Here is a 25,334-nt window from a genome sequence, read left to right on the forward strand (position 1 = left end):
GGGCTTCAATCCATTTGGGCTGGAAGAGCGGGACATGACTTAACTAAACCACCATCTGTTGTTAGTAAGGCTTGCCCTCGAGAACCTGACCAACTGGGCTGTTATCAGAGCGTAATCAATCTGAAGGAAGGGAAATACCCAACTCCAGGGACTCTGACTATCCTGTCCCACCTGAGTGGGAGGAAAGCTGAGCTGCGTTTGTGAAGTAGATGCCAGGGGTGCAGGCTCACTAGGAGACTGAGCCCTGCCCACTATGGCACCAAAGGCTGGGTTATGGGAGCTCCTCTTACCCAGGACATCGTATCTGGCTTTTAAGAAAAAACTACAAGACACACTGAAAAGGAAAAGGAATGCTTGAAGAGAAGCACCCAGATCAGACTCACATACGGCAGGATGTCGGAATTATCAGGCCAGGAATTTAAAGCAGCTATAATCAATATGCTAAGAGCGCTAACAAAAAGAGTAGACGAAACGAAGGAAAAAATGAATACCATAGGCAAAAGAGATAAAAATTCTAAGGAAGAATTATAAAATAATGGTAGAGATCAAAACCACTAACAGAAATGAAGAATGACTTTGAGGGAACTGGACATGGCTGATGAGACGACCTCAGGGCTTGAGGATATGACAACAGAAACTTCCAAAATAAAAACTGAAGATAAAAAACAAGACTAGGGGAAAAAAAGAACTGTTGAATAACTACAAAAAGTGTAAGAGGTATAAGTGGTTCCACTTACAGAAAAAAGAGAGAAAGGAATATAAGAAATATTTGCAGCAATAATGACTGAAAATGTCCTCATGTTAACTACAACAGCAAACCACAGATTCAGCAAGCTCAGAGAACACCACACAGGATAAATACAAAGAACTCCACCCAAGCATACTCAAACTGTAGAAATTAATCATAAAGAAAAAACCTTGAAAGAAGACACAGGGGGAAAAATAGCTTTACAGAAACAAAGATATGAATTATATCCAGCTTCTCCTCAGAAACCACGCAAGCAAGAAGAGAGTACAATGAACTATTTAAAGGGTTGAGAGAAAAAAAATCATCAACCTAGAATTCTGGACCCTGTGAAATCTCCAAAAGTGAAAGGGAAATAAAGACTTTCTCAAATTACAAAAACTGAGGGAATATGTTGCCAGTAGACCTGCCTCGCATGAACTGTTAGAAGAAGCTCTTCAGAGAGAAGGAAAATGATTTATGTCAGAAATGCAGATCACTATAAAGAAAGGAAGGGCATCAGAGAAGGGATAACTGAAGGTAAATTTACAACTTTAATTTTTCTTCTCTTCTTCTTAATTGATCTAACGGATACATTTGCTCAAAAATAATAATAGCCATCATATATTTGGTTCTGTATGCTTATATATGCATTAATGTATATGACTGACATGTGTGAAATGAATGACAGTAATGATACAAAGAATGGGGGGAGAGATTCATAACATTTTACTGTTAGATACCTGTGCTGTAAAGCAGGATATTGTTGTCTGAAATTAAACTTGGATTATCTGTAATAAAATGTAAAAAAGGGAGAAAGTGGGATCATGTAAAATGCTTAATTAAAACTACAAAAGGCAGACAAAGAGTGGAAGAGAAAAGGACACAGAACAAAGAACAAGAGCAAGGAACAGACAAGAATAACAAACACGGCAGACATTGGTACAATGTCTATAATAATTACTTTACATTGTCAGGATCTAAAAACACCAGTTAAAAGACAGACTGTCAGAATGATTAAAAAAAACAAGCCCCAACTACCTACATGTTGTGTACAAGAAATCTACTTTAAAGACACATATAGATGAAAAGTAAAGGGATGGAAAAAAATACTAGTCAAAAGATGGCAGGAGGAGCTGTATTAGCTCAAACAGAACAAACTTCACCCCAAGAAAAGTTACCAGGAATAAAGAAGGGAAATACATAAGATGACATAATAATCCTTAATGTGTGTGTGCCTAACAAGAGCATTAAAACACATGATACAGAAACTAAGAAACCTGCAAGGAGGAACAGAATACATAGGTCAAAGAACAAATCTTAGTGAAATTAAAAAATATTCCGAATCAAATAAGAATGAAAATACAAGTTACCAAAATTTGTGCAATGCAGTGAAATCAGTGCATGAGAAGAAAATGACAGCACTGAATACAATCTGGAAAAGAAGAATGATTTGAAATTAATCATCTAAGCTTCTACCTCAGAAAACTAGAAAAGGAGAATAAATCCTAAGTAAACAAAAGAAAATAAATAATAAAAATTACAAAGCTAAGAAATGGGAAAGAATTCTAAAAACTGGTTCTTTGAAAAGAGCAATAAAATCAATAATCCTCTAGTCAGGCTACCTATGAACAAATGAGAAAAGACACAAATTAGAATGTCAGAAATGAAAGAGGGTACATCAATATACACATCCTGTGGACGTTAAAAGGAGAATAAAGGAATACTACGAACACCTCTATGCCTGCAAATTTGATAACCTAGATGAATGGACCAATTTCTTGAAAGACATAATCTCCAAAACTAAGACAAGAAAAAATAGGCAATTTCAACAGGCCTGTATCTATCTTAAAAATTGAATCAATAGTTACTAACCTCCTATAACAAATGGCACTAGACCCAGCTGCATTCATTGCTGAATTCTGCCAAACATTTAAGGAAGAAACTATACTAATTCTCTACAGTCTCTTCCAGAAGATAGAGGCAGAGTGAATACTTTATTTTATGAGGCCAGTGTTAACCCTAATAACAAAACCAGACAAACACATTACAAGAAAAAAAAAATCAAACCAATACTTCTTATGAATAAGTTGAATCCAACAATGTGTAAAAAAGAACTGTACACAATGACCAAATATGATTTATCCCAGGTATGCAAGTCTGGTTCAATATATGAAAATCAGTTAATGTAATCTACCACACTAAGAAGTTAAAGAAGGAAAATCCCATGATCATAGTTACAAATGCAGAAAAAGCATGTGATCAAATTCAACACTTGTTCATGATAAAACTTTTCAGCAAACTAAGAACAGAGGGGAAACTTCCTCAACTTGATAAAGAACATCTAAAAAAACCTTCATCTAACATCATATTTAATGGTGAGAAACAAAAAGCTTTCCTTCTAAGATCAGGAACAGGGCAGGAATGTCTTCTCTCATCACTCCCTTTTAATATCATACTAGAAGTCCCAGCTAATGCAGTAAGACAAGAAAACAGAACAAAAGATATAATACAGATTGAGAAGGAAGAAATAAAACTGTCTTTGTTTGCAGGTGACATGATTGTCTATGTAGAAAAATCAAAAGAATCAACAACAAAAAAAATCCCTGGAACTGTTAAGTAATTGCAACAATCCTTGCTATAATTGCAGGATATACAATAAATACACAAAAGTCAATCACTTGCCTATAGTAAATGAACAAGCAGAATTTAAAATTAAAAGCACAATACCATTTACATTGGTGCTAAGTCGCGTCAGCTGTGTCTGATTCTGTGCGACCCCATAGATGGCATCCCACCAGGCTCCCCCGTCCCTGGGATTCTCCAGGCAAGAACACTGGAGTGGGCTGCCATTTCCTTCTCCAATGCATGAAAGTGAAAAGTGAAAGTGAAGTCGCTCAGTCGTGTCCGACTCTTAGTGACCCCATGGACTGCAGCTACCAGGCTCCTCCGTCCATGGGATTCTCCAGGCAAGAGTACTGGAGTGGGGTGCCATTGCCTTCTCCCACCATTTACATTAGCACCCTCAAAATAGAGATACTTTGGTACAAGTTTAACAAAATAGACACAAAAATTTATATGACCAAAACCAAAAAACTCTAATAAAAAAATTTAAAAAGAACTAAATAAATGGATAGCTACTCCATGTTCATGGATTGGAAGACTCAATATTGTCAAAATGTCAATTCTTACTAACTTGATCTGTAGACTCAACACAAACCAAATCAAAATCCCAGCAAGTTATTTTGTGAGTACCAACAAATTCTAAAGTGTATATGAAAGGCAAAACAAAAAACCAGAAAGCCCAACACAAGATTAAAGGGAAAGAACAAAATCAGAAGACTAACATTATCCAACTTCAAGATTAAATCTAAAGGGAAAGTAGTATCGGAAAGAATAAACAGATAGATCTTTGGAACAGAGAAGACAGCCCAGAAACAGACCTACATAAATACAGTCAACTGATTTTTGACAAAGGAATAAAGGCCACAACAAAACAACGATGGCCTATTCAGTAACTAATACTGGAACTACTGGACATCCGTATGAAAGGAATAAAAATCTAGGCACAGACCCTACAACCGTAAACTCTTCTCAAAAATTAACTCAAAATGGATCACAGGCCTAAATATGGAACACAAAATAATAAAAATCCTAGAAGATAACACAGGAAAAAAAATCTAGGTAACCTTGAATATGGCAATGACTTTTTAGTTATATTGAAGGTATACTCTGTGAAGGAACTGATAAAGCTAAACCTCATTAACTTAAAACTTTCTGCTCTGAGAAAGACACTGTCAAGAGACTAAGAAGACAAGCCACAGACAGAGAAAGTGTTTGCATATTATATATCCAACAAAGGACAATTATCCAAAATACACAGAGAACTCTTAAAAGTTAACGTTAAGAAAATGAACAACCCAGTCACAATGTGGGAAGAAGACCTGAACAGACATTTCCGCAATGAAATTGTACATGTGACAAATAAACATATCGTGGCTCTAGTGGCAAAGAACCCACCTGCCAATAAGCTATCACTTCCAACCTATTAGAAGGGCCAGACTAAAAACCGGGGACAATACCAATTGCTGGTGAGGGTGTGGAGTGACAGGAGCTCTCACTCACTGCTGGCGGGAGTGCAAAATTGTACAGACACTTTGGAAGACAGTTTGGTAGTTTCTTATAAGTGTATTCCTGCCATATGATCCTTGTATTTACCCAAATGAATTGAAAACTTATGTCCACACAAAAAAAATTGAACACAGATGTTTATAGCAGCTTTATTCATAACTGCCAAACTTGGAAGCAACCACGATCTCCTTCTGAATGTCCTTCCTAGCTGAATGGATAAATACATTGATACATCCAGACAACAGAATACTATTCACAATAAAAACAAAAGGGTTATCAAGCCATGAAAAGACATAGATAAACGCTCAGCGTATGTTACTAAGTGAAAGAAGTCAATGTGAAAAGGTTACATACTATTTGATTCCAAGTATGACATTCTGGAAAAGGCAAAAATCATGGAGACAGTAAAAGGACCAGTGGTTGCCAGGGCTTGGGGGAAGGAAGGATGACTAGGCAGAGCAGAGAGGATTGTTAGGGCAGTGAAACTAGTCTATATGATCCTGTAGTGCTGCATGCATGGCACTGAATATAGAACACCATGCTGCTGCTGCTGCTGCTAAGTCGCTTCAGTCGTGTCTGACTCTGTGCGACCCCATAGACGGCAGCCCACCAGGCTCCCCCGTCCCTGGGATTCTCCAGGCAAGAACACTGGAGTGGGTTGCCATTTCCTTCTCCAATGCTTGAAAGTGAAAAGTGAAAGTGAAGTCACTCAGTTGTGTCCTAGTGACCCCATGGACTGCAGCCCACCAGGCTCCCCCGTCCCTGGGATTCTCCAGGCAAGAACACTGGAGTCGGTTGCCATTTCCTTCTCCAATGCATGAAAGTGAAAAGGCAAAGTGAAGTCGCTCAGTCGTGTCTGACTCTTAGCGAGCCCATGGACTGCACCCTACCAGGCTCCTCTGTCCATGGGATTTTCCAGGCAAGAGTTCTGGAAGTCCTAAAATAAACTACGGACTTTGGGTGATTCTGATGTATCAGTGTTGGTTCACTGATTTTAACAAATGTCCCATTGTCGGGGGGGCGGTGCTGATAGTGGGAGTGCCTGTGTATGGGGGCGAGGAGTATATGGAAACGTCTGTACACTCTGCTCAGTTTTGCTGAGAACCTAAAACTGCTCTAAAAAAAATAAAGTTTGTTTAAAAATAATCAGTGAACTGATACATACCATCGTTTCTTTTTTTTAATTCTATTTTTTTTTTTTAAGAAATTTTGGTCACCTCCCAGTAAAGTCATTTCACAAGGCACTTAGGGCTTGAAGGAAGGCAGGAGAGTGCTGCTCTAGGGTAGTGTCTCCACTGCCTTGCGAAATCCATTCTCTACCCGACAGGAGACTTGCTCCAAATGCCACCACATCCAGCTCATTCACTAGGGGCAAGACAGGTCCGCACCCCACCCCCCAGCCCCCACCAGCAGCCCAGGCTGGCCTGGCCCTGGAGGCAGCTGCAGTACCTGGAGGGAGGGTCTCCATGCTGTGTGCCTTCTCATCCCCGTTGCTGTGATGAAGGTCTTTCTTTTTAATTGGGTCAATGTCATTCCAGTCCTCCTGGGAGAGAAAAGATACCAAATGAGTTGACAGGTTCCTGGAGCACACTTCCATTCATCAGGTCAATAAACAGTGAATCTTTCTAGGCAAGTGGACGGTGGGGACACAGCAAGGTGACATCTCCCATCTACAGGATCGCACCCCAGACCTGCTCAGTGGTGGAGACCCAAGGACAGAAGTGTGGGACCTGCTTTTCTTTCTCCATTTGCTATGTATAACACTTATGTATTGAAAGAAATACTCTGGAGACTTCGGGAGGGTGGAGAAGGGAGACAGGGAAACTAGATTAAATAAGAGAATTCAATAGTGGCTAAATCAAAGCCATTAAAATCAGGGTAGCTCTCAGGATGCTTTCTACAGCTTAAGGGTACCATAGGATCAGAGTCTCCCTTGGGCAACTGAACCAGGCTCAGAGGTTATTAAATGATTTCTGTAATTCTACTGAATAATAGTGGAGGGAGGGGAAAGGATGGCCGGGCTTTCCTTTTGGCTAATAGGGCTACAAATTAAGGGCTTAATGTAAAACCAGATGATAGAAGCTCTAGCAGAATTTATTCAACTCATCTGCGCAAACAATTTACTCTAATCTATCAATATTAATCAAGCTAAATAACAACCTCATGACCACAGAGCTAAATTTATTTTTCAACCACTTGGGACCTGATTTCTGTGAATACCATAAGGTTTCTGTATACACCCCCAAATCAGCAATACCCCATGGCTCGTAATCCTCCCACACAGACAGACATCTGTGGGCCAAGCCATCATCAACTGGCCATTTCCCCAGCAGATGCTATGAGGATGCCGTCTCCCTCAGGGGAAACCCAGCCTGTCTTGCTTGGATTTGTTCAGCCAGCATTCCTCCAGCCAGCGAGGACTGTGTGACCGCTAGACACATTTTGGCTCTAAACAATGTAAAGTGAGATCTGCAGAAAGAGTAATTCTCAGGGGCTGGGCCAAATCAGACATGTTTCCCTAAATGCAACTGGCTCTGCCAGTAAGCTGCATTTTTACTCAAAAGGTAGAATAGAGTAATTGAGCCTAAGCCTCCTCCTCTAGAGGCCAGCTTGTCCTTCAGTTGCTTTTGAGGTTTAATGAAGCTGGTTTATCCCAGCAAAGGAGGGATCGTGGGGGAGGAACGTACCACCCACTTATCACAAGGCCTTCTCAGGCCTCCAAGTGCTATGACTTTTGAAGATCCTAGCTTCCCTTGTGGCTCAGCTGGTAAAGAATCTGCCCGCAATGAGGGAAACCTCGGTTCGATCCCTGGGTTGGGAAGATCTCTTGGAGAAGGGAAAGGCTAACCACTCCAGTATTCTGGCCTGGGGAGTTCCAAAGACTGTATAGTCCATGGGGTCTCAAAGAGTCGGACACGACTGAGTGACTTTCACTTCACTTCACTTCAGCCCACTCTGTAATGTATGAATTAAAATGCATCCGGACCCCGTCTGAGCTTCCCAGGTGGCGCTAGTGGTAAAGAACTCGCCTGCCAACGCAGGAGATGTAAGAGACTAAGAGACGGAGGACTGATCCTTAGGTCAGGAAGATCCCCCGGAGGAGGGCATGGCAATCCACTCTAGTATTCTTGCCTGGGGAATTCCATGTGACAGAGGAGCCTGGCAGGCTACAGTCCATAGGGCTGCAAAGAGTTGGACACGACTGAAGCAATTTAGCATGCACAGCGTGTACTCCATTTAAATACTTTTTGCTGCAAAAAAATTTTTGAAGGATATTTATATTTTGACTTTTGAGATTACTTGGTTATAAATAAACTTTCAATTTACTATTGGCAAAGATTTCAAGACAATCTTGGCAACTGCCAGGGAGAGAGAGAATCTGACCTCTCTCTGCCTTCACAATATAAAGAGACATGTGAATACCAAATCCAGCAAGTAATGAAGCTACCAGAATCATACTGTGTAGACTTTTAATTAATTAAGCTTTATTAATTTTTGTTTTGTAGCTTGCTGGTAGCATTTTGTGGCTAATAACTTTTTCCACAGGCATCTGGCCTACTACACACACTGGCTAACCACTCACACCATTTAACCTTGCACTTGAATAAAATCAAACGTAAACAACAACAACACGTGAATTGCTGCTGGTGGGGCCCCCATGCTGTGATGTTCACCAAACCAACATCTGTAAGTCAATCATCCATGTTTTCTCAGAAAATAAACGTCATCTTCTTCACACTGACGAGATTGACTAGTCTGTATGTAAAACTCCCTAACCTGTGTCTACTCTTCCCCGCTTCATCCCAGCCAGGTGGCAACGAACCAAGCCCACCGAAGAACTGAGGCCAAAGATGAGGGCCGACTATATAACGAGGGCACCGCAAATCCCAGCAGGTGACGGGATGCTGAGCACCACGGATGAGCACCTACTCGCCAGGCACTGCACGAGGATACTTTGTCATCCTGGCAACAAGTCTGCCGTTTCATTAGTCCTATCCAACAACAGGGCACAGAAGATCAGAGAGGTTAAGCACACTGTCCAGGTTACACAGCGGGCAAGCAGCTCAAGTCGGCCCTTCAGAAAGCGGGAGGGGATGGCCGGCCAGGGCCCAGTTGGAACCAAGTTACAAGAGCCCGATTCTCACAGTATCACAAAAATCCAAGAATACGTTTCTAGGGAGTCATCCACAAAGGACTGTTCGGTCCTGCTGCTGCTGCTGCTGCTAAGTCACTTCAGTCGTGTCCGACTCTGTGCGACCCCATAGACGGCGGCCCACCAGGCTCCCCCGTCCCTGGGATTCTCCAGGCAAGAACACTGGAGTGGGTTGCCATTTCCTTCTCCAGTGCATGAAAGTGAAAAGTGAAAGTGAAGTCGCTTAGTCATGACCAACTCTTTGCAACCCCATGAACTGCAGCCCACCAGGCTCCTCCGTCCATGGGATTTTCCAGGTAAGAGTACTGGAGTGGGGGTGCCATCGCCTTCTCTGGTTTAGTCCTGCACTCAAAGTCAAAAAGTACAAATCACCACATTGACTACCTGCTCCTAGAGGAGGGTAAGGAGGGGGAGGAGGGGACAAAGAGGAGGGAGAGGGGAAGGGAAGAGGAGCACTTTGGCCGCTAACACTCACAGGGCACTTGCTAGGGGCTGAAGCCCATCCTAGACCCTGCCCACGTGTCCATCCTCAGTCTCAGTCTACTGATGAGAAAGAAGGCTGAGGCACCAATCATGGAGTCAGAGCACACTGCAAGGCTGGAGTCTAGCCCAGAGCTCAGTCTCAAACCTCCCCGTGCCCCACCCTTAGAGAAGACAGCTCCCCTCTACCACCACAACAGTCAAAACTAGAGAAAAACAGTGCATTTCCTATTCCCCTCAGGACATGACAGGGCACTGAAAACTCCTCTCAGTCGGGCTGGCCCATCAGAGCCACTGGCTGAGATGACGCCCACACGACCGTCTACCGCAGGGCTGCCCATTCACGGCCTGTCGCCACCCCGTGTTGTTGCTGGACATTTGGGAAGGGCTGAGGGCAACCCACTCCAGTACTCTTGCCTGGAGAATCCCACGGACAGAGAAGCCTGGTGGCCTACAGTCTATGGGCTCGCAGAGAGTTGGACACGACTGAAGCGACTTAGCACACACAGCACGAGGGTGCAGGGACACCCACCCTGGGCCATCATGACCCGTGCCTGGGGCCGCTGCCCCTCAGCAGAGTCCAGACCAGACCCCACAAGAAAAACGAGGAAACAGAATGACAGGGAGGAGATTTGAGACTTGTGTTGTGGAAATGTCACTCTGGCTGTGATGAGGGAGGAACTGGAGGGGGTGGGAGACGGGCCCGGAGGCCAGAAGGTGAGGCGGCTGGGGTGGGGGCACTGCTGGGGGGCCGCAGGTGGGAGGGAAGTGGCACAGGGGACAATCATCCACAAGACACGTGGGGAAGTCATTAGGGCAGGGCAGGGCTGGCACTAGGAAGGAAGAGGAGGCTGTCCTGGAGATGCTGGGTTACCCCAAGACACCACAAGCAGGAAACAAGATGGGAGGAAGGCGACCAGAGTGAGGACACCGTCCAGGGTGGCAGGAGAGGCTGGCATGCCAGGGACAGGCCAAGACACATGGCGTGCTGAGATGAGGCCTGGCCTGTGAGCCAGAGCCCCGGGTTCTGGCCACGGTTTTGCTTTGCTGCTGGTGGGGTCTGAGTAAGAAGCCTGCCTCCTCGAAGATGGGGATGTGGGGCCAAGGCACTGGAGGGCCCCTGGGAGTCCCAGGGAACAGACCCAGGTATGAGCACTTGATCACATGTCCTGCCTATAATCCACTAATGGCCAATACCTAAAAGCAACACAGGCCCTTCCAAGGCAAAGGACGGGGTGGTCTCCGGCACATTTCATTGTACCCACAGCACCCAGCACGGTGGTGGTCTTAGGGTAACTGCTCAATAATAAATGCAATCGAAAAAAACCCTCACTCTATTTACTCAGATTAATTTTACTGGCTTTGCTCACTTTCCAGAGGAAACCTTTCATTACAACCATCCCCCTCATACGTTTACACATATCGTAAGACATACACACATCAGTGGAGGCTCTATTTAAAAACAGAAACGCACTGAATATAATCAGAGTGGCTCCTTCACCCAGGATCTGCTGGTATCCAGGATGTGTCACCGGTGATCTGTGTTCTGTGTTAAGAGAAAATGACGCACGGACAGACAGATCCTCTTTGCAGTGACAAGCATAAACTGCTCAGGTTAGTGGAGTAATGATGTGGTTTGATGCTGGCTGGGTCAACAGTTGCAGAGAATCCAAAGCCTGTGATCCGACCCGTAAGTCTGCTTTTATTTCCCAGGATGCAGCTCCATCTCTGCTGTGCTCCTCCTGCCTGAAGAGGGATGCTGACACTGACTATGTAATGACTCATCCACACACGAAGACGCTGCAGATACATGCACACCAGGCGAGCTTGCTGGTTCTAAATGAAAGCGACATTCTGTCAGGAAATGTGACCCAAGGACCAGGATTCTCTGCTGACCCGACTGAGGGGATGCCACTGGCCCCGCATGACTTCATCGTTTGGATGAAGCCTTGGATACACTCACATGCAGCCCCAGAAAGATGCGGAAAGCACTGACCAGGGCACTGAGACTCTCTCCCTTTTCAGATGGCATTTGGCCAGATACTGCATACACTAACTCCTGCCCTCCTCACTGACTTACCTGGCAGGTAGTTATTACTATTACATACTTGAATTTGGTTAGTTTTCAGTCCAAAAGCTCAAGGTATGCATTACCTTGAGAAGCAGTCTATTGCCTGAAACACAAGTGGAATTAAATCAGGCCAGGAGTGAGATCAAATGAAAATAAACAACTGAAAAATGTCTATTTATCTACCATAATTAAAGAGTATGGCAGCCAAAATCCATCCTATTTCTAAGTAGATAAAGGAGCAATGACTTTTAACAAAATGACATTAGTTTCAGAAACAGTAAATCCAATAGGTTGGTTTGTTGAATAGTTATGAAAATTAAGGATAAATAGGCTTAGCTATTAAAATAACTTTCTGCACTTTATTTCCAATGTGATCTGTCTCTGTTTCAAAATAAGAGGAAATAAATAAAACGTGGGCTTGGTGTTTGCCTGAGACAAAGTGTCAGTCTTGGTGGTGGGGGGCTGGGCCAAGGGGGAGCAGGGATGGGGGCTTGGACAGAGGTGGGAAGCAACCGTCGGTGTCGGGGCACAGCCAGAGTCAGGCGACCCCTGAGGCTCAGCAGACAGCCATCACCTTGCTAAGGGCCCTAGGCCAGCCCTCATGTCCCAGGTGAGGGGACAGCCAGAAGGGTGGGGTGACTTCTTGTTGTTACCAGCCACTGCCAAACAGATCCCCTCAAAACTTAGTAACTTAGGAAAAAAACACTTAATACCTCACACACTGTCAGAAGGCCAAGGATCTGTCTGCTTCTGGCCCACAGTCTCTAACGAACCAACATGGCAGCCGGGGCTGTGGCCATCTGAAGGTCAGACGGGGCCCAGGGCTGCATCCAGGGAGCGAGCTGGCGGGGGAGAGGGGCGGGACAGGGGACCCCGGCCCAGCCCGGGAACCGCATGCAGTCACAGCTCCTGGTCGTCCAGGAGAGGTGAGTCAGCAGTTCAATCCACACTCCAGAGGGGGGCCCAGACCCCTTCTGAGCGGAGGCAGGCACAGACGAGGCCACTTCCCACGGACGACAGCACACTGCAGCACCGCAGCGGCCATGCGCACGTGCAAGGCTGTGCCGCGAACTGTCACTCCACCGCACGCTGACCTCTTCACCACCACCCAACACACAGACTATTCCCCCATGGTAACATGTGTGAATTATGAACCACCACCAAAACAAACACGCCTATACATACAAGACCAGATAACAAAGAATAAACGTATATGGCTAAACCATCAAAGGCTGCCTTCGTAAAGTTTAAATGCCTAATGCAACATTTGTTACAAAGGTAAAAGTATCACTGGGGAGGAAAAAGAGAAAATAAACAGGTTGTTTTCACTCCCTCCTTACTGAAATACATTTTGTCACCATTAAATTCCTTCAGCTGACTAGACCGTATGCTCAGAGGCAGATCAAGTTACCAAAAATACCACCTGAAGGACTTCTTGAACCTTTTCTCATCAAATGTCTACTTTTCACTGTTATTTAATGACTGTTCAGTAATTGCCACCACCAGGAACACCATTCTAGTTTGGGGGGAAAAAAAGCCAGGTTACCAGATGTGTTAAAAAGATGTTCTATTTCCACAGCCCATTTCTTTCTTTCTTTCTTTTTTAAATTTTATTTTATTTTTAAACTTTACAATATTGTATTGGTTTTGCCAAATATTGAAATGAATCTGCCACAGGTATACATGTGTTTCCCATCCTGAACCCTCCTCCCTCCTCCCTCCCCATACCATCCCTCTGGGTCGTCCCAGTGCACCAGCCCCAAGCATCCAGTATCGTGCATCGAACCTGGACTGGTGACTCATTTCATACATGATATTATACATGTTTCAATGTCATTCTCCCAAATCCTCCCACCCTCTCCCTCTCCCACAGAGTCCAAAAGACTGTTCTATACATCAGTGTCTCTTTTGCTGTCTCGTATACAGGGTTATTGTTACCATCTTTCTAAATTCCATATATATGCGTTAGTATACTGTATTGGTGTTTTTCTTTCTGGCTTACTTCACTCTGTATAATAGGCTCCAGTTTCACCCACCTCTTTAGAACTGATTCAAATGTATTCTTTTCAATGGCTGAGTAATACTCCATTGTGTATATGTACCACAGCTTTCTTATCCATTCATCTGCTGATGGGCATCTAGGTTGCTTCCATGTCCTGGCTATTATAAACAGTGCTGTGATGAACATTGGGGTACACGTGTCTCTTTCCCTTCTGGTTTCCTCAGTGTGTATGCCCAGCAGTGGGATTGCTGGATCATAAGGCAGTTCTACTTCCAGTTTTTTAAGGAATCTCCACACTGTTCTCCATAGTGGCTGTACTAGTACATTCCCACCAACAGTGTAAGAGGGTTCCCTTTTCTCCACACCCTCTCCAGCATTTATTGCTTGTAGACTTTTGGATCACAGCCATTCTGACTGGCGTGAAATGGTACCTCATAGTGGTTTTGATTTGCATTTCTCTGATAATGAGTGATGTTGAGCATCTTTTCGTGTGTTTGTTAGCCATCTGTATGTCTTCTTTGGAGAAATGTCTGTTTAGTTCTTTGGCCCATTTTTTGATTGGGTCATTTATTTTTCTGGAATTGAGCTGTAGGAGTTGCTTGTATATTTCTGAGATTAGTTGTTTGTCAGTTGCTTCATTTGCTATTATTTTCTCCCATTCTGAAGGCTGTCTTTTCACCTTGCTAATAGTTTCCTTTGATGTGCAGAAGCTTTTAAGTTTAATTAGGTCCCATTTGTTTATTTTTGCTTTTATTTCCAATATTCTGGGAGGTGGGTCATAGAGGATCCTGCTGTGATGTATGTTGGAGAGTGTTTTGCCTATGTTCTCCTCTAGTTTTATAGTTTCTGGTCTTACATTGAGATCTTTAATCCATTTTGAGTTTATTTTTGTGTATGGTGTTAGAAAGTGTTCTAGTTTCATTCTTTTACAAGTGGTTGACCAGATCTCCCAGCACCACTTGTTAAAGAGATTGTCTTTAATCCATTGTATATTCTTGCCTCCTTTGTCAAAGATAAGGTGTCCATAAGTGTGTGGGTTTATCTCTGGGCTTTCTATTTTGTTCCATTGATCTCTATTTCTGTCTTTGTGCCAGTACCATACTGTCTTGATGACTGTGGCTTTGTAGTAGAGCCTCAAGTCAGGCAGGTTGATTCCTCCAGTTCCATTCTTCTTTCTCAAGAAAGCTTTCACAGCCCATTTCTTAAGAGCACACTGCCAAGCTAAGAACAGAAAACTGCTAAGCAGTTTGCTTGAAAGCAAATTTTAAAGAGTGGATGTAGTTTTCTGTTGAAGACCTAGATCCCTACCCCCAGAACTCTCCCTCCAAAGTGATCACAGCATAACTGCAGAGTCCTTTAACTCTTCAGGTGGTGGCCCACCAGGTGGTGCAGGGAGCAGCCAGGCCTTCTCACCAGAGGATGAGGAAGCCGCTGATACAAGGAAATGTATCTATACCTTCTACCTCAGACCCAACATGCAACATGGAAACACCTCTATCCAAGCCCCTGAAAGGACATAACTGGCAGGGCCCCCGCGAATTGTTACATCATTTAAACTCTGAGTCCATGTTCACTGACAACATTTAACCTCCTTCTCCCACTATGAAGACCCAGTCTTTACTCCTCTTTTAATTATCCTACTCCAACCACTAAACTTCCTCCTTTCTGCCCATAACGAGCTCATTCTTGGACTTGTCAAAATATATTCATATGTTATTCATATGTTATCTCGTATGTTATACTCCCAAACCTGTGGTTGATGTTTAGTCTCTAAGTCATGTCTGACTCTTTTGCGACCCCACGAACTATATAGCCCACCAGGCTCCTCTATCTCATGGGATTTCCCAGGCAAGAACACTGGAGTGGGTTGCCATTTCCTCCTCCAGGGGAATCTTCCTGACCCAGGGATTGAACCCTCGTTTCCTGCATTGGCAGGTGGATTCTTTACCACTGAGCCACCAGGGAACCCCCCTTAAACATGTAACTTCAGCTTAATCATGAGAAAAACATCAGACAAACCCCAAATGAGGGATAGTCTACAAAATCTCTGACCAGGCCTCCTCAGAACTATCAAAGTCATCAAAACAAGGAAGGCAGGAAACCATTACAGCCCAGAAGAGCCTAAGGAGATACAATGACTAAGTGAAATTGGTACCCGGACAGGCTGTTGGAAGAGAAAGAGGACATTAAGGAGAAACTCAGGAAATCTGAGTAAAGTAGTTAATAACAACATTATCAATACTGGTTCTTTAATAATAAGGGAAACTGGTTATAGTTGGCATGGGAATTCTGTACTATGTTCCCATTTTTTCTGTAAATCTAAAATTGCTCTAAAAGTGTGCACATAGATCTTACACCTACATAAAAGGAAAATAATCACATTAAACACTCCTGTATTTATCAGTCATGTATTTCTAGGGTATCTGTCCATTTTAAATGGCTATGTTAAGCCCTCTCCACATCCTTCAGGGAACTAAGGTGTGAGTCAGCATTTCCTGATTTTAAAGCCAATTTTGTAACAAGACACACACCTAGGAGCAATCTATTTCACACCACAATCCTCTTCCAAAGCAATCACTCCCCTCCCCCGACCAAAGCACCAGGTGGCCCAGGGCAGAGGAAGCACAAGTAGGACTATTAACATTCCTTATTCCTCGAAGGAGTTTATGATGCAGGACAGCTCCTGGGCCAGGTCCTAAACATCCACGGAGTGGATGATGGAGCAGAGCCTACAGGTGAGCTGAGTGCCTGCCATTTACGGCCTCATTCTCTATCACGTGGGCTGAGCCCACCTCTTTCTTCTGTAAGCAGAGACAAACGGCTTCTCCTGTTAGGAGTCTGCACACAGCCCCTTCTTAACTGCTGCTTCTCTTCCTGTTCTTAACATTAGCTGAAGCAGAAAACTTGACTCAAAAATGTCTTTTTACAAAAAAAAAAAAAAAAATGAGTTTTAAAAAGATTTTCCCCCATGACTTATGTGTAAGTCAAATTTTTTTTTTAATGTTAAAAATAATTCCCAACAGATGAGGAAAAAAGTGGCAGGAGAGAAGTTACAGAAGCAACTGCCTGGCCAGCACCGAGCGGCACTGCAGTGAGCAGGGACACCCTCACAGGCCTCAGATCACTGCGCGCTCCCCTCCACCTCCAGGAGCCACACCATGCCACCACCCTTCTGTATGCTCACCTCCCCCACTGCGGCACCCAACCTCAGGGTCAATGCTCTAGAGGCAAAGGGGCTTCCCCACTTGTTTGGGCTCCCAGCTGGAAGAGGGCGCATAGAACTGGCTGCAATACCACCTTGTAACCAGTAGGTGTCACCAGCCCGCACTTCATCCCCACCACTGGTCCTCACCCCAGGGGTCCCGGTCCGCTCAGTTCCAGGGAACCACCTGAGTCAGAACTGGCTCCAGGGAGCGATGACGGAGACCCTCCATGGACTCAAAATCTCGGGTCTGTTTTGAAGAGCGTCTGCAGGGGAAAATGTTATGTGAAGGACTCCAAAGGAACCCAGGGTTAGAAACTTAAATGGAAATTTTGTAATTAATTTTTCCCCCTTCTATAATCACAAATCATCGCGGAGTCAGAAATTCCTGGCAGTGAGCATGCGGGCACCGACTCTCTGGGTATCATTCATGGACGACCACCCCACAGGAACACGCAAATGCCCGCCAAGGTGGATACGGGGACTTGGGGGAGAGTCCTAGTTCAAGGACAATGTGGATGCTGACCCACTTCTCTTCTGTGATAATGAGAGTCAGAGACCTAGATGTGGGGAAAAAGGCAAGTGTGGGATAGTCAGGGGAGGGGAGGGAGCCTTCCCAGAGCTGCCCTGGGAGAGGAGAGGGAGGGGCGCCCAACACACACCCATGGCCAGGCCAGGGCCAGCAACCTGAAGGCGGGAGGAGTAGGTGTTTGAAGAATATTTGAAAATTCATATCAAGGTCGGCAGGTAAAATGAAGGTGACCACATGGATTAAAAAAAAAATAAAACTAGTGGATGTGGCTAGAGGACCAGAAATACCATGTAGGATGCACATCTCAAAAGATGTATGTCAAATGCAACCAAGAAATAAACTCGTGAGCATCTCAGTGAGATGTGGGGAGACACTTGCTAAAGTTTCTAGCAAATGAGCAACAGTAAATGGAAACTGTATAGCATTTTTATTAATTTAAAATTTACATGTTCTCATTAACCTTCTCTCAATTTATAGTTCAATGGCTAACTGCCATGTGAGTATCACCCAAAGAGTTGGACACGACTGAGCGACTGAACTGATTACCCAAAACCTCCAGAAGGGCTGTGTCCTGTATCTATTTTTCTCAAAAGGTCTTTATTCATTTCAAATTCCTCTTTCAGAATGAATTTGTGCCAACAGCACACTCATGCCCCGTTAGCCCACTTCACAGACAAGTGACCCCTGGGAAAGGGGGTTCATGTGGTACTCTGGAGTCTGGATTCCATTTGAACCCGTTGTAAAATGTTGGTTTTGCCACAGCTCCAAGTTTTTTTCTACAAGAAGATTGAGACCACATTACAGAATCCAGATGGAGCACCCCTAATGTGAACAAGCTATGGCAGGACTCTGCACAGAGAGACCCACCCCCAAGAGAAGCAGGGAAGCCAGCCTACTGGGCAGCTTCCAGGGGTGCTTGCTGTGTGCCTCTCCCGCTTATGTTCTGCATGGGGCAAGGTGCACAGCCCCTGCCAGGGACAGAGAGCTGGATTCTTTATCTCTGGCACACTTGTTTACACGTCCATTCTCTGCCTGGGATGTCTTCCGCAAGATTGCAGTATGTGTTATTACAACATGGGCTACAAATGTCTCACTATCTTATTTAAAAGGAAAAGGATTGGGTGTAAATTAGTTGAACTTGACTGGAAAGTAATTTGGCGCCATACATCAAGACAGGTTCTGGAAAGACACAGAACCGTTAAGCTGAGAAATCTCATTTCTGTGAATTTATACTCATGAACTAACCCAAAATAAGGAACAAATTTTATACATGCATGTTACAGCATTGTTCATAAAAGAAAAAAAGAAGAAACTTAAAATATTCACTGACAGGTTGGTTAAATTATGTCACAGCCCCTCAGAAGAATATTAGGCAACCATTAAGAATTATAAAGACCACCCAGTTATATGCAAAATGCATATAATACATTAAATGAAAATGCAGGAGACAAAATTTTACATATACAATGAAACAAACTATAAAAAAAAGTATCCATATAGATAAGCCTGGAATGAAATGCACTGAAAGAAACATGGTTGTGTTGAGAGTGGAGAATGATGAGTGTTGTCTCCATGTCTTAAACTTTCTGTCATATTATTAAATTACTTTCATGAATAATAAATTTTAATACAGGCATGTTTAGGTTGGAACTTGAAACCTACCCAATATTTCATATCAATAACGCATCAGGCCCACACCTGGCCTGAGGCCACGAAAGCTGCCCAAAATAGCACAGGAGCTGCTTCCAGAAACAGGTGTGCGCCTGGCCCTGCGTTCACGGTGTGTGGCTGAGGCACTACTCCAGAGCCCACGCAGGCCGCCCCTGCCCTGGAGTTGCGGAGGATGGAGAGGGCGTGCTGGCCTGGGCAGGGCTCGGCGCTGCCAGACTCTGCTCCTGCAGGCCTGCTGAGGGCCCAGCTCCTCGGGGTCCAGCCCTTTCCCTCTGAGTGTTTTTTCCCAAGAAACTGGTCAACAAAAGGCTGAACTGATCCTGTGTGCTTGCAGCCACAGCTGGCACTCATCTGTCACACAAAGGGGTAGCTGGACCTTCTCGTGAGTTCCCTGGCAACTACATGCAGAGACCACAGCCCATTGTTCTTCCAGGCCCGTCAGTGACTGTCCTGACAGAGGACACGGGGGTGGGAATCACAATGACAGGGGCGCCGCCCCCACAGAGCTGACGCTCACTGAGAGATCCCAGTTCACGGGTCCTAGGGCAGCCGTGTGCATGTGTCCCAGCCACTCTTCACACGCCCTTGAGGAGCAGGGTTAACGTCCACGGTGAAAAGCAAGAAACCTGAGAACCAAAGAGACTGAATCAAGAGCATGGAGCCAACGGGTAGTGAAGGCACGAGAGTTCACACTCTGTCCACGAGGCCAGGCCAGCCCTGGGTGGTCTGACCATCCCCTGCCCTTCGGGCGCAGGCCTGGCTCAGCGGCCTGACTGACTGGCCTGGCCTGAGACGGGGTCCACAGCAACTCGGGGCAACCCACCCTTGTCTTCCCTTATTCAACTTCAAAAAATTATCTTTTTAAACTAATTTTTTTTCCCAAGGCTGCTTTTCGTGCCCACACGTTTTATCTTGCTTAATTATAAGGAGAAAGATGGCATGAAGGTGATTTGCTGCATGGAACTCAGGCTTCACAGGCAAATTCAGATTCCTGCTCTGGAGTTCATTCAGTAGGAATCACGACTGCTACCCACGGGGACACTGCAGGAATGAAGGGAGACACGTGCAGTAGACGCTAAAGCCTGACATACTATAGGCTCTCAATACGAGAGCCCCCATTCCACATCACAGGCCTAGACCAACAAGGCACTTCATTTTACAGCAGAGAAAAGTGAAGCACACACACACAGAAGTTATCCAAGATCCCACAGTTAAAAAAGTCATGAGACTTCTATCCATTGCAGACCCATAGAGTCTATAGAATTCAAGAATCACCACCAGGATATGCCAACTGCATGGAATTTGTTTAAGCAGTGCTTGCCTCTCATCACTAATGTATGTTAAAGTCTGAGAATTTAACCACCTCTTCTGATATAGTTTCCAAAGAATAGCAAGAAGAGATAAGAAAGCCTTCTTCAGCGATCAGTGCAAAGAAACAGAGGAAAACAACAGAATGGGAAAGACTAGGCATCTCTTCAAGAAAATCAGAGATACCAAAGGAACATTTCATGCAAAGATGAGCTTGATAAAGGACAGAAATGGTATGGACCTAACAGAAGCAGAAGATATTAAGAAGAGATGGCAAGAATACACAGAAAAACTGTACAAAAAAGATCTTCATGACCCAGATAATCATGATGGTGTGATCACTGACCTAGAGCCAGACATCCTGGAATGTGAAGTCAAGTGGGCCTTAGAAAGCATCACTACGAACAAAGCTAGTGGAGGTGATGGAATTCCAGTTGAGCTATTCCAAATCCTGAAAGATGATGCTGTGAAAGTGCTGCACTCAATATGCCAGCAAATTTGGAAAACTCAGCTGTGGCCACAGGACTGGAAAAGGTCAGTTTTCATTCCAATCCCAAAGAAAGGCAATGCCAAAGAATGCTCAAACTACCACACAATTGCACTCATCTCACAAGCTAGTAAAGTAATGCTCAAAATTCTCCAGGCCAGGCTTCAGCAATATGTGAACCGTGAACTTCCTGATGTTCAAGCTGGTTTTAGAAAAGGCAGAGGAACCAGAGATCAAATTGCCAACATCCGCTGGATCATGGAAAAAGCAAGAGAGTTCCAGAAAAACATCTATTTCTGCTTTATTGACTATGCCAAAGCCTTTGACGGTGTGGATCACATTAAACTGTGGAAAATTCTGAAAGAGATGGGAATACAAGACCACCTGATCTGCCTCTTGAGAAATTTGTATGCAGGTCAGGAAGCAACAGTTAGAACTGGACATGGAACAACACACTGGTTCCAAATAGGAAAAGGAGTACATCAAGGCTGTATATTGTCACCCTGCTTATTTAACTTATATGCAGAGTACATCATGAGAAATGCTGGACTGGAAGAAACACAAGCTGGAATCAAGATTGCCGGGAGAAATATCAATAACCTCAGATATGCAGATGATACCACCCTTATGGCAGAAAGTGAAGAGGAACTAAAAAGCCTCTTGATGAAAGTAAAAGAGGAGAGTGAAAAAGTTGGCTTAAAGCTCAACATTCAGAAAACGAAGATCATGGCATCCGGTCCCACCACTTCATGGGAAATAGATGGGGAAACAGTGGAAACAGTGTCAGACTTTATTTTTCTGGGCTCCAAAATCACTATAGATGGTGACTGCAGCCATGAAATTAAAAGACGCTTACTCCTTGGAAGGAAAGTTATGACCAACCTAGACAGCATATTCAAAAGCAGAGACATTACTTTGCCAACAAAGGTTTGTCTAGTCAAGGCTATGGTTTTTCCTGTGGTCATGTATGGATGTGACAGTTGGACTGTGAAGAAGGCTGAGCGCCGAAGAATTGATGCTTTTGAACTGTGGTGTTGGAGAAGACTCCTGAGAGTCCCTTGGACTGCAAGGAGATCCAACCAGTCCATTCTGAAGGAGATCAGCCCTGGGATTTCTTTGGAAGGAATGATGCTGAAGCTGAAACTCCAGTACTTTGGCCACCTCATGCGAAGAGTTGACTCACTGGAAAAGACTCTGATGCTGGGAGGGATTGAGGGCCGGAGGAGAAGGGGAGGACAGAGGATGAGATGGCTGGATGGCATCACTGACTAGATGGACGTGAGTCTCAGTGAACTCTGGGAGTTGGTGCTAGACAGGGAGGCCTGGCGTGCTGCGATTCATGGGGTCACAAAGAGTTGGACATGACTGAGCGACTGATCTGATCTGATATAGTTATTTCTAATTAAGATTTTAATTTAATGTTGAGTTTCAAAGAGCCAGTTTATGTCTTAATTTACTCTCTACACCCCAAAGATTCACGTATCCATTGGCTTTGAAACTAGAAAAACTAGATTTAAATCCATGTTCCAGAACTTTACAAATTATCAATCTTTCTAATTCTCAGTTGCATATATCCAGAATGCTGGACGTTGAGAGGTTTAAAGAAAGTAAATGTGAAATACTTTGAATACAGTAGAGCTAACACCTTGAGGATGTTTTGCTGCTGCTGCTTCTACTGCTGCTAAGTCCCTTCAGTCGTGTCCGACTCTGTGCGACCCCACAGACAGCGGTCCACCAGGCTCCCCCATCCCTGGGATTCTCCAGGCAAGAACACTGGAGTGAGTTGCCATCTCCTTCTCCAATGCATGAAAGTGAAAAGGCAAAGTGAAGTCGCTCAGTCGTGTCTGAATCTTAGCGACCCCATGGACTGCAGCCCACCAGGCTCCTCCGTCCATGGGACAAGAGGACTGGAGTGGGGTGCCATTGCCTTCTCCAGTGAGGCGTTGGACCAGATGAATTAAGCGCCAGAAAGAACTCATTAGAAGTCAGGGCCTTACATGGGTGTGAAACACAGAAGAGTTTACTTGAAGCAGATCAAGCAGAACATGCGAACACACTCTGACTCATGTGCACAGAGGCCTAGGGAACAGCCCTATAATCCCGGATCCCACCAGCAACACCCATGACTGGGGAGTGCCAGGGTTTGTTTTTAAAGAAATTCTGCTGGTGAGCATCTCCAAAAGTTTATACCTCGTATCTTTCAAAAGGGAGTGGGTGGCTTAAAATAAAAAATCTAAATAGGAACACCAAAGGAATGGAACATCAAGACTGAGGAAATGAGGAGGCACATTTGAATTCTTATCTTGAGCTTTCCAAAGACAAAAGTAAACAAAGTAACATAAAGAAGAATTATGATGTGATGAGAAGTTGTCAAAGGTGAGGAACCTGCCCAAGGTGAACAGGACACGATCAGGTAAGAGCCCTTTCAGATCAGAGACTCCTATCCCTCGTGAAGCCCTAAGTACCTTAACACAGACTGCATTTCTGGTGGCAAATCCTAAAATTTGTCATGAAAGGAATGGATTTGGAGTCACGGGTGGTGGCAGATTAAAGTGTCTCCATTTGTTTGCTGCTCCTCTCCAGGGTGCTGGAGTGAACGGCCCCAAGCCGCCTGGACCCTGGCCCTGGGACTTACTGTAGCTCACTGGGCGGCAGCAACTCAGAGTCCAAGATAGGCTCGTCATCCTGTTCTCTGGCCGCCCCTCCGAACTCGTCCCTATGGCCCGCACGCATAAGGAAGCAGGCCCGGGTCCTGGAAAGCCAAGGCACCCCAGAAAGCAACCAGCAAGGCCTGGGGCAGGCAGGTGGGGCCAGCTTGGCCAGCCGGCAACCCAGCTGTCACTTGACTGAATGAATACACACAACCCACAGGGAGCCCAGTCGACCCGAGGGCTGCAGGAAGTGAGAAACCACCCGTTTCGGGGTGGTGGGCTCGGCAGCAGCTGATAAGGGAAACACGGATGCAGAACAGACCTCCACAAGACATTTCCAATAACAGCTCCATGGCATCAGGAAGCTGCTGCTGTATGGCAGCTGCCCACAACACCTCGGTAAGATATACAAGGACAATTCAGGCAAAGGGTTCCAAAGGAAGCAAAACCAGTGTCAGCCACACAGCTGGAGCAATAGCCTGCATTGTGAATATTATATTCCCCTCAGAAAGTATAAAAGGATCTGAGGGAGCCTGTACAAAAAAAAAAAAAAGAGAGAGAGAGAGATAAAAGTGAGAGACCTTTTGAGTTTTAGAAGCCATTCCTGATATAACCGATTTATTCATTTAACAGGTATTCGTTTGAATGTTTACTTTTAGGCCAGGTCCTTTCCCAGGAGGTAGAGATGAAGAGATAATTGTACACCATCAGGTCCCACCCTCAAGAGTGTTGTGTGGGGAGCGAGCTCCGCCTCTGGCAAAGGTCATGAGGAAGGAGGCTTGGCATATGCAAAGGCGGGATCAAGCCTCAGGAGTCTCCCTGGAAATTCTCGAGCAATCTACCCCCAAAACCAGAGTCTGCCTACTTTCTGCTTTGTGCTTTCACCTACACCTCTGACTTTACGGGGGGCTGTCCCCCACTACCTCTCTCTGAAAAAAGAGTTAGCTTACAGCTCCAGTTAATAATTCCTGGGTGTGACAGTGTTTAACCTACAAACTCCTTTGGAAATCCTCTAGCCTGCCTGAATAGGTTTTTCCGGCCACATGTGATTGTTCAGAGCCTCCCAACTGTGAGAGGCAGGAGATGTTCTAAACTGTCTAAACACAGATTCTTTTGAGTAGTTAAAAGATTGATTAGAAATTGTATTGGTGAAGGGATTTTCACTTGTTGAGCCAATGTTTGCTGCTAAGTTTCCATATCCCTTACCTGCTGTGTCCCTGGCAGTGTATTGATTAATATAATTGGTGTAAGGAGTAGCTTTAATGTTTGTAACCTGGGACCCTTGAGTTAATTCTTTTTCTTGTTATAGCCCACCACACCTTTGCTCTGTAGGAATGCAACTTTATCTAATGCTTTTGGAGGGTGGCTCCTGACCAACCACCTTTAGAGAAAAATAAGTTTTCTGAAGCAAAGGTCTTAAAATGTTAACAGGCCTCCGGGCCAGAAGATGATGCAAATCACCTAAGCTTTTGCATATGATAAGTTTGCAGGAAGAAAGCCTGGTTTGCTGCAAGACTCTACCCCTTCCCCCATTATCCTCTATGCATAACTTAAGGTATAAAAACTACTTTGGAAAATAAAGTGCGGGCCTTGTTCACCGAAACTTGGTCTCATGTAAGAGAAAGAACGACAGTGTTGGACACATGCTGTGTGATCCCTGGCACGTCTGTGCCCTCCCTGGGGACAGTGGTTAATGGTCACTGCACAGAATCTCTGTGGGCTCCTGGTACAGTGTCTGACACATGCTACATGATCATTAACACTAGCACTGATACTAAGGTAGGTACCACCATTAGTATCAAGTACAATCAATACTAATGGTGTTATCACTGTGCTGTGGCTCAAAGATGGGCTGGAGAAGTCGCAGGAGGGAGGACACGGGGAGAGGGAGTGTGAGACAGGGCTGTTAGGGGAGGACTGTA

At 44.7% G+C, this 25,334-nt stretch overlaps 1 protein-coding gene across 1 annotated transcript in view; it reads right to left on the reverse strand.

Moving 5' to 3' along the window:
- GALNT2 (polypeptide N-acetylgalactosaminyltransferase 2) overlaps window positions 1-25,334 on the reverse strand; it is a 191,255-nt gene that overhangs the window by 84,687 nt on the left and 81,234 nt on the right. The window contains exon 2 of the mRNA XM_086381343.1: window positions 6,305-6,398. Within this exon, the coding sequence (XP_086237469.1) occupies window positions 6,305-6,398 (94 nt within the window). The remainder of the gene's footprint in view (window positions 1-6,304; window positions 6,399-25,334) is intronic.

The sequence above is a fragment of the Bos grunniens genome, chromosome 28 (assembly GCF_055505025.1).
Source record: "Bos grunniens cultivar Pamir isolate PY7600 chromosome 28, Bosgru_T2T1.0, whole genome shotgun sequence".
In the NCBI taxonomy this organism is placed as follows: Eukaryota; Metazoa; Chordata; class Mammalia; order Artiodactyla; family Bovidae; genus Bos; species Bos grunniens.